The following is a 15338-nucleotide window of genomic DNA, read 5'->3' as shown; positions in this document are numbered from 1 at the left end:
ATACAGTCCCTTCTCCTCTCCCCCTCCCTCAAAAAAACTCCTAATCACAACCTCCAATTGCCAGGAGACCATTCACATGAGTATCATGAAGCATAAAATGATGCCTAGTAGTAAACTAAAAGGAGAGCTCTGGCTTTTTGGCTTAAATATGCTTGAAATGTTCTGCCAGTAGAGAGTGTCAGTGACTACTGCTTTCATACACCTGGGACTATGCATGTGTCGTTCACACATACAGGTTTGTTACTCAATGAGCGAAGCATTGTGACAGAAACTTGCATGTGTGAATGAGATCTCACACATCGAGAGCCGTAGACAGAACTTTCATAGCACCTCACATTAATGCATGTCAACGAAGCTAGGACACACCCAACCGAACAGCATCACTTGCTGAGTAGCCAGGTAGAGAGAGATAAAAGCGATGTGAATACGTGTGTGAACCAGCTCTACCTCTCTTTCAAATCAGAACCAGTGAAGGCGGTGAAGGTCCTGTGTGAGTGTCTGGAGGCAGTTGGAGGATGGATGGCGGCTAACAGATTGAGGTTGAATCTTGACAAGACAGAAGTACTGTTCTTGGGGGACAGGGGGCGGGTGGGTGTGGGGGATTCCCTGGTCCTGAATGGGGTAACTGTGCCCCTGAAGGACCAGGTGCACAGCCTAGGAGTCATTCTGGACTCACAGCTGTCCTTGGAGGCACAGGTCAATTCTGTGTCCAGGGCAGCTGTTTACCAGCTCCATCTGGTATGCAGGCTGAGACCCTATCTGCCCGCAGACTGCCTCGCCAGAGTGGTGCATGCTCTGGTTATCTCCCGCTTGGACTACTGCAATGCGCGCTACGTGGGGCTACCTTTGAAGGTGACCTGGAAACTACAACTAATCCAGAATGAGGCAGCTAGACTGGTGACTGGGAGCAGCCGCCGAGACCATATAACACCGGTCTTGAAAGACCTACATTGGCTCCCAGTACGTTTCCAAGCACGATTCAAAGTGTTGAGCTTTAAAACCCTAAATGGCCTCGGCCCAGTATACCTGAAGGAGTGTCTCCACCCCCATCGTTCTGCCCGGACGCTGAGGTCCAGCTCCGAGGGCCTTCTGGCGGTTCCCTCACTGCGAGAAGCCAAGTTACAGGGAACCAGGCAGAGGGCCTTCTCGCTAGTGGCACCCGCCCTGTGGAATGCCCTCCCACCAGATATCAAAGAGAAGAACAACTACCTGACTTTTAGAAGACATCTGAAGGCAGCCCTCTTTAGGGAAGCTTTTAATGTTTAACAGACCACTGTATTTTAATACTCTGTTGGAAGCTGCCCAGAGTGGCTGGGGAAACCCAGCCAGATGGGTGGGGTATAAATAATAAATTCTAAATTCTAGACTCAGGGATTTAAGCAAAGCACCACCAAACCACTTTACGCACAGAATTACAATACTGTGTCTCAGCCCATATGCTTTGGTGTTGGGTGAATGTGCTGCTCTGGAAGCAGTGTGGTTTTGCACCGCCATATGGTATGTGTAAGTTTTGGGTTACAAAATCCAGCTGTATTATGGTGAACGCACCTTGTACATAAACGGAGCCTGTCGACAGCTCGTCTCCTGTGCTACAAGTGTAGGGGCCACAATCTTCGGGCTCCAGATTGTGAATGATCAGCTCAATAGTTGTGCCTCTCTGCCGCATCTCATACTTGGCAGTAGACTGAAGTACGATGGCTCCTTTCCTCCACTCCACAGGAGCGTCGGGTTTTGAGATCTCGCAGCGCAGGACGGCCTTTCCACCGGCTTCTGATTCCACATTCTGCAATTCTTCTTTGAAGAGCACTGGCAGAACTGCAGGGAAGAGAAGATCAGGGCAGTGATAACCCTAATCCTATCAAAACGGAGGGCGTGGACGCTCAAGTGGACTGAGAAAGATTTGTGGTCATAGATCACGGCTTTAATTAATGTAGCATAAGGAACTCTGGGAAGATGCGCCCACACCAGCTTCTGTTGGACTTTGGAGTGATGCCATCTATGGCAACAATGTCAGAGATGAGATAGGTAAAGGTATATGGGTATATATTTAAAAACAGGGTGTGGGATGGCCAATTCTGGTTGTGCCCACTGGATTATGAGCACTGCCCAGCTACCACTGATTTCAAAATCCATACTAAGATCCCAGAGGTTGTTAAGACTGGGAGAAGAAGGTAAGGAATGAGGTACCTGTGGTCAAACAATTATCTAGCTTCTGGCAGTTGTTCCAAGTTTTAATCGGAGTATGCTAAAAGGTTTTCCCAGAGTTTCATTCATATGGAAAATGAAATTGTTACACCAGCCGTTAGCCACAGACATGGCAGAATTGGTCTGTAGGCGGCAGCGGAAGGGGGCGCCAGGAGGGGGCAAGGGGACAGTTGCCAGCCCCCTCCCAATGAATCATAACCCTACAGAGTCCCAGTTTTCACTTTTTTTTTTCTTTCTGCTGTCCCACATTTGGTTGTTAGTACCTTTATAAGTACTACACGGGTGGCGCTGTGGGTTAAACCACAGAGCCTAGGACTTGCCAGTCAGAAGGTCGGCGGTTCAAATCCCCACGACGGGGTGAGCTCCCGTTGCTCAGTCCCTGCTCCTGCCAACCTAGCAGTTCGAAAGCATGTCAAAGTGCAAGTAGATAAATAGGTACCGCTCCAGTGGGAAGGTAAACGGCGTTTCCGTGCGCTGCTCTGGTTCGCCAGAAGCGGCTTAGTCATGCTGGCCACATGACCCGGAAGCTGTATGCCTGCTCCCTCGGCCAATAAAGCAAGATGAGCGCCGCAACCCCAGAGTCGGTCACGACTGGACCTAATGGTCAGGGGTCCCTTTACCTTTATAAGTTTTCCTGCTTGTTTTTCCTGATTTTACATTGTAGATTTTGTATGTTCTTTTTCTCACGGTCTCTCTCTCTCTCTATATATATAGCATTTGTAGAAACTAGGATATGAGGCAACATGTACAGGCACTATTCTGGCCATTTTTCTGTGAGTCAGTAGCCTTCTCCCTGCAGGATACGCTCCCACTGTAGCTTTCCTACCATTCCTACCAATGATGGCAGTGATGCAAGACAAACACTTGTTACATCTCTGGAGTGGAACGATTGATTAAAAAATGCAGACCGCCTCCAGGCCACAAAGGCAAGCATACAGAAGGACTGGGAACGAGTCCAAGCTTATCCTACCTTTGACTTTCACTGTGGCTGTTGTCTGCTGGTCTCCTGAACTGCAGGTGTATTCCCCAGCATCCTGAGCTTCCACATCATAGATGAGGAGCTCTGCAAAGTTCCCTTCCTGCCTGAGCACATACTTGTCGCTTGACAGCAGCACCACTTTCCCTTTCTTCCAAGCCACCGGGGCCAAAGGCTTGGACAGCTCACAGCGCAAAGACACCGTGTTCCCCATCTCAACCTCTTTGTTTTGGAGACCACGTTTGAAAAGGACAGGGAGAGCTGGAAGGCAATGCACACACTAAAGAGAACTCGTATCCATTATGATCAAAATACTCTTTCTTAATCATGCCTCCTTCTGGCTCAGAATAGGAACAGCAGTCGAGTTTCATTTTTTTAAAAAAATGATTTGTTGATGTGTTTCTGTTTTTAATGGGATGCAGGTGGCACTGTGGGTTAAACCACAGAGCCTAGGACTTGCCAATCAGAAGGTTGGCGGTTCGAATCCTGCAATGGGGTGAGCTCCCATTGCTCGGTCGCTGCTCCTGCCCACCTAGCAGTTCAAAATCACGTCAAAGTAGGTAAAAGGTAAAGGTACCCCTGCCCGTACGGGCCAGTCTTGACAGACTCTGGGGTTGTGCGCCCATCTCACTTAAGAGGCCAGGGGCCAGCGCTGTCCGGAGACACTTCCGGGTCACGTGGCCAGCGTGACATCGCTGCTCTGGCCAGAGCCAGAGCCGCACATGGAAACGCCGTTTACCTTCCCGCTGGTAAGCGGTCCCTATTTATCTACTTGCACCCGGAGGTGCTTTCGAACTGCTAGGTTGGCAGGCGCTGGGACCGAGCAGCGGGAGCGCACCCCGCAGCAGGGATTCGAACCGCCGACCTTTCGATCGGCAAGCCCTAGGCGCTGAGGCTTTAACCCACAGCGCCACCTGCGTCCCTGCAATGGGGTGAGCTCCCATTGCTCGGTCGCTGCTCCTGCCCACCTAGCAGTTCAAAATCACGTCAAAGTACAAGTAGATAAATAGGTACTGCTCCGGCGGGAAGGTAAACGGCATTTCCGTGCGTTGCTCTGGTTCGCCAGAAGCGGCTTAGTCATGCTGGCCACATGACCCGGAAGCTGTACGCCGGCTCCCTCGGCCAATAAAGCAAGATGAGCGCCGCAACCCCAGAGTCGGTCACGACTGGACCTAATGGTCAGGGATCCCTTTACCTTTACCTTCTGTTTTTAATAGCATTTGCCATAGCTGTTCTTAGGTTATATAAGTGATGGCTTTTGGGGCTGCCTAGAAAACATATCTCATGGGGCAAGCTATATAAATGCAATATAGGGATAAATAAATGCCCCGATTGCACTAGCACTTTGAGATTCAAAAGGGGTGTGTGCTCAGTCAAGAACCCTTGGGCCAAATGCTGCTCCAGAGAAGTGGACACGGAGCAATGGATCCAAACTACAAGAAAGAAGATTCCACCTAAACATTAGGAAGAACTTCCTGACAGCAAGAGCTGTTCGACAGTGGAATTTGCTGCCAAGGAGTGTGGTGGAGTCTCCTTCTTTGGAGGTCTTTAAGCAGAGGCTTGACAACCATATGTCAGGAGTGCTCTGATGGTGTTTCCTGCTTGGCAGGGGGTGGGACTCGATGGCCCTTGTGGTCTCTTCCAACTCTATGATTCTATGATTCTATGATTCTATGAAATGCTCTCAACACCCCTAAAGCCCTACTACACATAAGTACAAAACATAACGGTTACTCTCTTTCTTCCCATCTCTGTAAAAGACTAGCTTAAAGGGAAAAGCTGTCTGGAGCAACCTCCAAAAGTCATGATGCCACCCCCCCAAAAATTGTCTAAGCTGAAATTTGATACCGGCCTGGAGGGTCTTTCCCAGGCAAAGCACCTGCAGGCTTTCAGAAGAAGCCTAAAGCGTTGTTGTAAAATTAGAATAAAATTCTGGGGAGAGACCTGAACATTCCTCAGTTGCAGCCAGATTGCGATCGAGGCAAAATTTGCTATGAATTTTGTGGTTTGTCTGCAGGCAAGATATCTGAGGAACTTCAAGGGAAATCATAAAGGGTTTGGTGAGCCCAGAGTCCAGGCATAAAAGTTACTGTAATCATTTTCAGTAGTGCTTTCCTTTGTACAATATAATTCACAATTATTATTTTCATTTCTCCCAGCAACCTGAGGACAACTTCATACTTTTATGCTGTTACACTGAAGCAGAGGTGGGCAACCTCTGGCCCGTGGGTTAATTTTTGCCCGCCAGGGGTTCCAGTTTGGCTCATGAGACCAGATTCTCAGCTGATGGGAAGGATATGGGGTCCAATCCTGTGCTGGTTGCATGCAAGAGTTCCCTATAGGGAACTGGCGCACACAGTCAATGCAGAGGAATTCAGCTCCCCATCATCAGCTCAGTCTGGCAAGATTCAATACAGAGATACGATATCTTTATTGTCATTGTCTCATGCAGAACAATGAAATTAAAAAACTACATAAAACATTCAAAAAACCCTAAAAACTCTGAAAACCCATTTTAAAATACGCTATACTATAGAGACCCCTTATGCTACATTTAGAACCAGAATTGCATTTGCGTAGAAACTGTTTCTCAGACGGCTAGTCCTGGCCTTTATAACCCTGTACCTTCTTCCAGAAGGCAGAAGCTGAAAGAGATCATTTCTGGGGTGCGCACTATCCTGCACTATCTCTGCAGCTTTCTTATGGCACCTGGAAGCATAGATTTGATTCAAGGTGGGAAGAGTGCACCCAGTTATTCTCTCTGCAGTCTTTACAACCCTTGACAGCATTGTTTTTTCCCTGGCTGTGCAGCTCCCAAACCACACACAGAGACCATAAGTTAATGGTCTGTGTGTGTGGTTTGGGAGCTGCACGGCCAGGGAAAAGAAAAAAAAAAAACCCCAATGCTGTCCAGGGTTGTAAAGACTGCAGAGATAATAATTGGGTGCACTTATCCCTGATCAGGAAAGGTTTTGTACTGTACTCACTGCTGTAACAAAACTTAGCTTTTTCAGGGAGTTCAGGCCAAACTCCTTCCTGGTGGCAAAAGGATTTTCACTGAACCCCCTTTAAAAATCAAGGCTTCTTCCTCACATTTCTGTGAGCTGCTTAGAAGTGAGATGCTTCAGGATTTCAGAGCACTAAATCACCCAATGCCATTTTGTCCTCAGATGATTGACAGGTGGACAGTCCCACCCACCTGTTAAATTTGGCCCAATCCTAATAAAGATCTGCTCCATGGAGCAAAAAAAGGTTCCCCACGCCTGTTAGTCATAAACTCCAAAGAGAGGTTCTCACCTTTAACCTTTAATCTAGCTGTGGTCTTCCTGTCGGCTGTACTACAGCTGTATTCTCCTGAATCTTCAGGGATCGCGGTACGGATGATCAAACTGTGGGCAGTTCCTTCTACTTTAATTTCAATCTTCTGGCTGGGCTGGACTGTGGACGAACCCTTCTTCCATTCCACACGGACATTGGGTTTGGATAGGTCACAGCGGAAGATAGCTGTGGCGTTCTCATCTACTTCCATATTCTCCAGCTGCTTTATGAAGATTACTGGAGCAGCTGTACAGAGGGGAAAACAAAGCCTTTGCTGGAATGGTATGTATATACATATGTGTGTGTGTGTGTGTACACACAAACAAATACAATTTGAACCCATGTTTCATTCTTAATGCAGCCTCAGAGTGAGGAACAGCATTGAAATACAATAAAACAATATTCGTTTAAATGCAACTTAAGCCAGTAAGATACTAATATAACCACTTCAGATAAACGAGGGGTACCACTTTAGTCAAATGCTTGGATGAATAATCATGCTTTTACCTGGTGTCAAAATTCCATTACCATAGATACCAATGGTGCCGATAAGGGTGGTCATTCTAAAATACGGGTGCCACTATTGAGAATGTCCCGCCAGGGGTTATCACATACCATTATTTCAGAGAACTGTGACACAGTGAGAAGGGCTTCATCCCCCGATGGGCTGCTTAATTGTTCAGCAAGCAGAAAAAAATTAATTACTTTTGCACTATTCCCGGGGGGGGGGGGATATTTTTTCTGCAAAAAATAATAGAGGACTCACACTGTCCAACATCTAATTAGGACATCTTCCCTGGCTGTAAAACCTTTTACCTAATCAATCCTCTGTGGGTGCTGTAATGATTATTTTGTTTGGTTGCATTGTTTTGTACATATTTTTAAAATAGAGAGATTTGGGAAATAAATATATTTATTTCCCAAATCTCTCTATTTGTAAAATAACATATTTTTCCGGGTATAACACACACCCCATGTATAAGATAACCCCTATTTTTTTAAACCCAAAATTAAGAAAATAAGTTGTTTAGCTTTTTGGGGGGGTGGTGAGGGAGGCCACTTCTGCCAATCGCTCACCCGCCTGCCCGCCACTGCCAATCGCTTGCCACAGCCACTGCCGATGGCACACACCCCCGCTGCCAATTGTCTGCCCCCTCGCTGCCACCAACAGCCCACCTGCCCACTTCCCGCAGCTGCCAATCGCCTGCCTGCCTCGCCACAGCCGCCAATCGCCTGCCCAATTGCTACAGCCACAGCCAATTGCCAGCAGGCCTTGCCACAGCCACCAACCACCTGCCCAATCACGGCTGCCAATCTCCTGCTTGCTGCTGCCATTAATCGCACGTCCCCTTTCTGCATTCACTATCCATGTATAAGACGACACCCAATTTTTGTCTAATTTTTTTAGAAAAAAGCATCGTCTTATACACAGAAAAATACAGTATGTACAAAATAATGCAACCAAATACACACACACATACACACAATAATCATTAAAATAATTCTTAAAAAACATCACTACCCACAGAGGTTTCATTAGATAAAATCATTAAAGTAGCCTCACTTAAGCACAGTAGTCCTGGGACCTTGCATCGCTGCTTCTCACCCCCAATATTCACCTCAAAGGAACCCCAGGGTTTGCACTTAGAATACAAAGATCTGTGATTTGAGTAGACAAGCACATTTTTTGATCAACAGAGCTAAGTTTCTTCTGACAGACACAACAGGGTATTGCAGGATCCAGATTATTTTGACAGAAGGGAGAGCCAGTGGCGTAGCGTGGGGGGTGCAGGGGGGGCCGGTCACACCAGGCGCAACATCTGGGGGTTAGGGTTAGGGGGCGCAAATTACTTGCCTTGCCCCGGGTGCTGACAACCCACGCTACGCCACTGGGGAGAGCTCTCCCTCTAAAGGACTGGCTTACCTGTGCTGCTCAATTTTCTGGGCCTCATTTACAGAAAAACGGTGGAACAGTTTGAGGGTCAATAACATAGATCCCCCTACAAAGAGTTAGCTCACTTACGCTGCACGGTCAGCTGGGCCTCAGAAGAATTCTGTCCCACTTTGAAAGTGACGGAGCCGGAGTCTTCGAGTGTCACCTTCCGGAGGGTGAGCGTGTGAACTTTCCCTAGAACCTCAATCTCGTTCATTTCGTTGGACTGGAGAGGCACCCCGCTCAGACTCCATTCCACGTCCTTTGCCTTCTCCCGAGAGACCTTGCACTGGAACACGGCATCTTCGTTTTCATACAAGGTGATATCTTTCAGTGCCTCCACTATGGTGGCTGGCGCTTCTAAAATTAAAGCAGAAAGATATATTTTTTTCCCCAGTTCCTTTTTTCTTTCCATATCTCTTGCTACACTATTCACAAGCACCTGTTAAATGTGGTCTCTAATATTCATCAGCTGCAGGAAACAGATGAATAACCACAACTTGGCTGTTTAGTGCACCCCTTTGCCATTAAAACTGAAAAAAGAACCCATGGAAACAATAGGAATGGGTGAATCTGTCTATTTCATTATCACTTTCTCATTTTTCCTGAAAAGTAGGTAGGTTCCCGTGAGGCAAGACACAGCAAGAACATTTATTAAACTACATAACTGGGAAAGAGGGGGGAAACAATTGCTTATATATATTCCTGAAAGCCTGGGCCACTCCCACTCCCAACATGATTGGCTATCTAAACCTCCAAGCTGCGAATCACGACTCAGAGTTCAAGGGCCAATGGCAGAGGCCCAAATCCTGAAATATTCTGTGACTGGACATCATGTATCGAATCAGAACACAGAAGCTCAGAATCCTTAGTCCAGACTCAAACTCAGGAGGTACTGACCATTGAGTACATTACATTTCCCATCTTAAGTTCAGTTCTCCTCTTTAGTTTGTGCTTTTTAAAAAGGTTCTTGTGATATTAAAGCAGCATTTTAATGTGAATTTCTCCTAATAGATACATTTTGTATGTAATTTTGTCTGCTTTACATGTATCTGCAAAAGCCATTCCACAAATGTAATCAAATTTTGCATGTTATTTTCACCATGCTTGACCCTAGTAGATGTATTTTTGAACAAATTACATGGTTAGGGAACTGCATTGCCAAATTAAGAGCATGCATTTTAAAGAATGCCTTGTTCTTCTTTTCCCTTTTCGATTTTATGTTACGCTCTGTGTCTCTAAAGTTTTGTAAGCTACTTAGAGGCTTTTTGCATAGCAAGCAACCAATATTAATATTATAATAATAATAATTTATTATTTATACCCCACCCATCTGGCTGGGTTTCCCCAGCCACTCTGGGCGGGTTTCAACAGAATATTAAAATACAATAGTCTATTAAACATTAAAAGCTTCCTTAAACAGGGTTGCCTTCAGATGTCTTCTAAAAGTCTGGTAGTTGTTTTTCTCTTTGACATCTGGTGGGAGGCAGTTCCACAGGGCGGGTGCCACTACCGAGAAGGCACTACCAAGATATGTCAGCAAGTGACGAATAAGTCATCATCTCTAGGAGACTAAGAGGAGATGTGATAGCCATCTTCAAATAACTCAAGGGCTGTCTCGTGGAAGATGGAGAAAGCTTGTTTTCTCCTGCTTTGGAGGGGCAGGACTCGAACCAATGGATTCAAGTTACAAGAAAGTTACTAAACATCAGGGGGGAAAATTCTGACAGTAAGAACTGTTTGAGAGCGGAACAGATTCCTTCAGAAGGTGGTGGACGCTCCTTCCTTGGAGGTTTTGAAGCAGAGGTTGGATGGTCACCTGTCATGGTCGCTTCAGCTGAGATTCCTGCATTGCAGAGGGTTAGAACTTAGATGACCCTCGAGGTCCCTTCCAACAATTCTATGATTCTCCAAAAGAACATCTGAGGCCTTACCATTCACCAGCAGTGAAGCAGTGGTCTCCTGGTCTCCTGTGTCGCAGCTGTATACTCCTACATCAACGGCAGTCAGCTCAGAAACAATCAGCTCCACCACGGTGCCAACTTGCTTCATGGTGTACTTGCCAATGGACCTCAGGAGGGACCTATCCTTTTTCCACTTCACAGGTGCACCACCTTTCGAGATCTCGCAGCGCAAGGTGACTGTGCCGCCCTCTACCGCCTCCTGATTCTCAAGCAGGTTAACGAAAAGTACTGGCAAAGCTATAAAAGGACAGAAATGGGAAAGGCAGAGAAAATGATGCAGGGTGGTTCATAACAGTAACCAAAGGCTACTGTAACACATTTAGGGCAGCTAAAGTAACACATTTATGGCAGCTAAACTTTGTTACTTGTGTCATTTTTTGTTTTGTTTTATACATATAGATGAAATTGTTTTTGCACTAAAAATTATAATCTTGAGAAAATTAATGGGGTGGGTTTCCAATGTGAATATTTAATGTTTCAGGCCAAGGGGAGTGGATTGTGTAACACTTTGGTAGTTTTTTTGCCTTATGTGTGGAAGTGGTGGTTCCGAATTCACCAGCCCATAGTTTGTTCGTTGAACATTAATTAATGTCGGGGAGTAGGGACAGAGTTACAAGAGACAGTAGAGGCACAGGCTGTGTGTGTTGGAATGTACTAGCCAAAATATTGGTTGCAGACCTCTAATTTATTTGAATTAACTGATGTATCAGTTGCTTCTTCATTTATTGAAAACACACATAGAAATGTATAGAACATTTTAAAGAAAGACCCAGATATTTAAAACTAGAAGGACATGGGGGTACAATTATCCAGCCCAAGCTAAACTTAAGTTCCACTGATATCACCAAACTTAACTCTCCCAATTCGGGTCAGTGGGACAGAGATGGCTTAAGAGTTTGGTTGGGTTGTATTCAGCAGGTGGAGACCCTGCACTTTTATGAGAAAGTATCTGGTTATTAGGGATGCGGGTGGCGCTGTGGGTTAAGCTACAGAGCCTAGGGCTTGCTGATCAGAAGGTGAGCGGTTCGAATCCCTGTGATGCGGTGAGCTCCCGTTGTTCAGTCCCAGCTCCTGCCAACCTAGCAGTTCGAAAGCACGTCCAAGTGCAAGTAGATAAATGGCGGGAGGGTAAATGGCGTTTCCATGTGCTGCTCTGGTTCACCAGAAGCGGCTTAATCATGCTGGCCACATGACCCGGAAGCTGTACACCGGCTCCCTCAGCCGATAAAGCGAGATGAGCGCCGCAACCCCAGAGTCGTCCGCAACTGGACCTAATGGTCAGGGGTCCCTGGTTAGGGGTCCCTGGTTATTAAAACACCTTGCCAGAGTTCTCTAAGCAAAGGAATAACCTAGCAAGTCCCACGGGGTGGGGAATTCCACAGTAGAGGAACTGGCTGCCCTCAACAAAGGCCAACCCTGATGTCTCCTTTGGTGGACAGGGTACACATGTGGCCCAAGCCATTCAGGATTTGAAAGAAAATAACCATCACCTTGTGCTGAGCCCAGGAGCCAATGCAGTCAAGCTAACCTTGGCACAATATGCTCTCCAGGGTCTGCTCATTGATATTCCAATAATAATAATAATAATAAGTTTTATTTATACCCAGCCAATTGTATAAAACGATTGATTAAAATACAACTTAAAAACAAGATTAAAACACAACATTAAAATGCAGCCTCATTTCAGTAGAAACTCAAATCAAAAACTTTTTGGGGATGAAAACGTCAAATCTTCATCAAGGCCAGCTATCCAGACTAGTCCTACGTGGGCCTGAAAGAAGCCAGGGAAGTCCCCAAATAGGAATTCCATCACAGAAGGAGAAAGGAAAAAGGAAAGAGGGGGAAGGGATCAAGTTGATTCCAAGCCAAAGGCCAGGCAGAACAACTCTGTCTTACAGGCCCTGCGGAAAGAAATCAGACCCTGCAAGACCAGGGCAGCAGCAGCAAAATTTAAGGAAATGTGCTCCTCCTCACCTTTGACAAGCACTGATGCTGTGGTCTGCTGGTCCCCAGAGTCACAGGTATAGTTCCCAGAGTCCTCTGGCTGAGCATTGTGAATGAGAAGCTCAACAGTGGAGCCCTTTTGCCTCATCTCGTACTTGTCGCTGGCTCGCAGTCGGACTGAGCCTCGGCTCCACTTCACAGGCACGTCAGGTTTGGAGAGCTTGGCAAGAAGGCTGACCACTGAGCCTTCCTCGACCTCCTGGCTCTCAAGCTGGGCTTCAAAAAGGGCTGGGAGAGCTGAGGACCATGTGGGAGGAATGAGATGATGGTGAGTTGAAGGCAAATGGTTATTTGGGGATTTGTAATGCAGACCATCAGCTACAGATCAGGAGAGGCAGACCGGCAGTTGCTCTTGAGCCTAAAGTTCTCGATAAAAGTTTTCAACAAATGCCAAAAAACTAAGAATGTTGGGCCTTGCTTCACTTGTAGAAGAAGTGAATTCTATACAACTTGGTGCCACTCGAAGCACATGCTAGCATTCGTTTATTTCATTACATCTATAGAAATATTATTATTATTTCTTACATTTGTATAACACCCATCATTCGTAGATCTCAGGGTGATTTACAACATAAAATTTCAATATAAAAACTGTTATGTACTGAGTTGAATAGGATCTAAATTGCAGCAGTCTGATTGGTCCTAGAACAATAGGATCCAGAATGCAGCAGTCTGATTGGTCCGCAGGAGCCACCCAATCCAACTCCAGGTGGAAGTGAATCCTCAACCTGATTGGCCTACAGGAGAATCCCGGAATTAGCCAATCACGTGGGGCCGATTGTGTAAATAATGTATATGAAGCAGACAGTTCGGGAAAACTTCAATTCCTCACTACTATGAGCTGAATAAAGAGCATGAAATCCACACTCAACTCTGAGTATTTTTCAAAAACCATCTTTATCTTCCAGTGAGCTCAAGAAGATGGGTGCATGGTTCTCCACCTCCCCATTTAATCCTCACAACAACCCTGTGAGATAGGTTAGGCTAAGAAATAGTGACTGGCCTAAGGTCACCCTGTGAGCTTTGTGGCTGGGTGGGGATTTGAACCCTGGTCTCCCAGTTCATAGTCCAACACTCTAACCAATACGCCACAATGGCTCCTAAATCACAGTGCAATGTTGCTTCAGGGTAAGCTATGCTACATCCATAGATCTAAATGACAAGGGTAGGATGCAGTGGTAAGAAGAGGCTTCTCAGAAACTATGTACTAATAGTTTAGTACATGTAGATGTGTTTACACTGACTAGCCTTTTATATTTATTCATACACTATAAAGCTTATAGGGGCGCAGGTGGCGCTGTGGGTTAAACCACAGAGCCTAGGACTTGCCGATCAGAAGGTCAGCGGTTCGAATCCCTGTGACAGGGTGAGCTCCCATTGCTTGGTCCCTGCTCCTGCCAACCTAGCAACACGAAAGCACGTCAAAGTGCAAGTAGATAAATAGGTACCACTCTGGCGGGAAGGTAAACAGCGTTTCCGTGCGCTGCTCTGGCTCGCCAGAAGTGGCTTAGTCATGCTGGCCACATGACCTGGAACCTGTACGCTGGCTCCCTCAGCCAGTAAAGCGAGATGAGCGCCGCAACCCCAGAGTCGGCCACGACTGGACCTAATGGTCAGGGGTCCCTTTGCCTTTACCTTTATAAAGCTTATAGCTGACAGGCTCTCATCAGCGCAGGGCTCTGATAACCTGAATGTTAACGGTTAAGAATAATAACTAGCATCCAAGGCCAGTTAAGGCCTTTTAGTCTAGAAAGAAAGACAGCCAGGGATGACTAATTTGTGGTACAGCTCCTAGGACCTGTTGACTTAATAAAACCCCTACCTTCAACGGAGATGGTTGCTGTGGTTTTCTGGTTCCCAATGTCACAGGTGTATTTGCCAGAGTCCTCTGGTTTTAAATTGTAAATCTTTAAGGTGAGTACTGTTCCTTCTTGATGGATTTCATACTTGGAACTTGGAGAAATCACTTGGGCTCCCTTCTTCCATGTCGCCGATACGCCAGGCTGGGAGACTTCGCATTTCAAGATGGCCGTACTGTCCTCTAGCAACTCTTTGTTGGCCAGCTCCTCTTTAAATGTGGGAAGTGGTGCTAAAAAGAAAAAATATGAATGGTGTTTTAGAAAACTGCTAGAGGGGCTAGCAGAAAATATGACCCAGTTGCCTCATACTGCCTTAAAGCAGGTTCCAGGCTCGTGTGATGAATTTTGCAGTTTCAGAAATCATTTCATGTTCTTCTTAGTCTGTTTTATTTAAACTTAAGGTAAAGGTAAAGGGACCCCTGACATTAGGTCCAGTCGTGGCTGACTCTGGGCGCTCATCTCGCTTTATTGGCCGAGGGAGCCGGCATACAGCTTCCGGGTCATGTGGCCAGAATGACTAAGCCACTTCTGGCGAACCAGAGCAGTGCACGGAAACGCCGTTTACCTTCCCACCAGAGCGGTACCTATTTATCTACTTGCACTTGGACGTGCTTTTGAACTGCTAGGTTGGCAGGAGCAGGGACCGAGCAACGGGAACTCACCCCGTCGCGGGGATTCGAACTGCTGACCTTCTGATCGGCAACTCCTAGGCTCTGTGGTTTAACCCACAGCACCACCCACATCCCTTTTATTTAAACTTATTGCACAACAAATACATTCAGCCTTGCGTGATCGCAATGCTCATTAGAATACAAAATATTTTTCTCCCCCTTCTTTCACATGTACTAATCTGTTTCTTTTTCCTTAGTCATATGCAGCCTGTCTTGTGGAATTATGAGTTCCTGTCTCACAACATTTTACAGCAGTAACCGGAAGCCGATTCTGCTAAAAATATTGATATATTTTTTTCCCTTCTGCCAATCACAAGGACAGGCTCAAGATATGCTGTATTTTTTGCTCTATAGTACGCACTTTTCCCCTCCAAAAATTACGGGGAAATGTGTGTGCGTCCTATGGAG

The 15338-nt window shown here is 46.2% G+C and overlaps 1 protein-coding gene across 29 annotated transcripts in view; it reads right to left on the bottom strand.

Moving 5' to 3' along the window:
* OBSCN (obscurin, cytoskeletal calmodulin and titin-interacting RhoGEF) overlaps nucleotides 1-15338 on the bottom strand; it is a 270159-nt gene that overhangs the window by 131503 nt on the left and 123318 nt on the right. For 28 of the 29 annotated variants that reach the window (XM_079996236.1, XM_079996263.1, XM_079996260.1 and 25 more), the window contains 7 exons: nucleotides 14223-14489; nucleotides 12371-12637; nucleotides 10367-10633; nucleotides 8523-8792; nucleotides 6479-6745; nucleotides 3176-3442; nucleotides 1549-1815 (listed from right to left, as the gene is read on the bottom strand). In XM_079996236.1, coding sequence (XP_079852362.1) covers nucleotides 1549-1815; nucleotides 3176-3442; nucleotides 6479-6745; nucleotides 8523-8792; nucleotides 10367-10633; nucleotides 12371-12637; nucleotides 14223-14489 — 1872 coding nt within the window. The remainder of the gene's footprint in view (nucleotides 1-1548; nucleotides 1816-3175; nucleotides 3443-6478; nucleotides 6746-8522; nucleotides 8793-10366; nucleotides 10634-12370; nucleotides 12638-14222; nucleotides 14490-15338) is intronic. The other variant, XM_079996261.1, reaches the window with a different exon arrangement.

The sequence above is a fragment of the Podarcis cretensis genome (genome assembly GCF_951804945.1).
Source record: "Podarcis cretensis genome assembly, chromosome: 12".
NCBI lineage: Eukaryota > Metazoa > Chordata > Lepidosauria > Squamata > Lacertidae > Podarcis > Podarcis cretensis.
The sequence above is the reverse complement of the archived record's forward strand: the minus strand, read 5'-3'. Positions and strand labels throughout refer to the sequence as shown.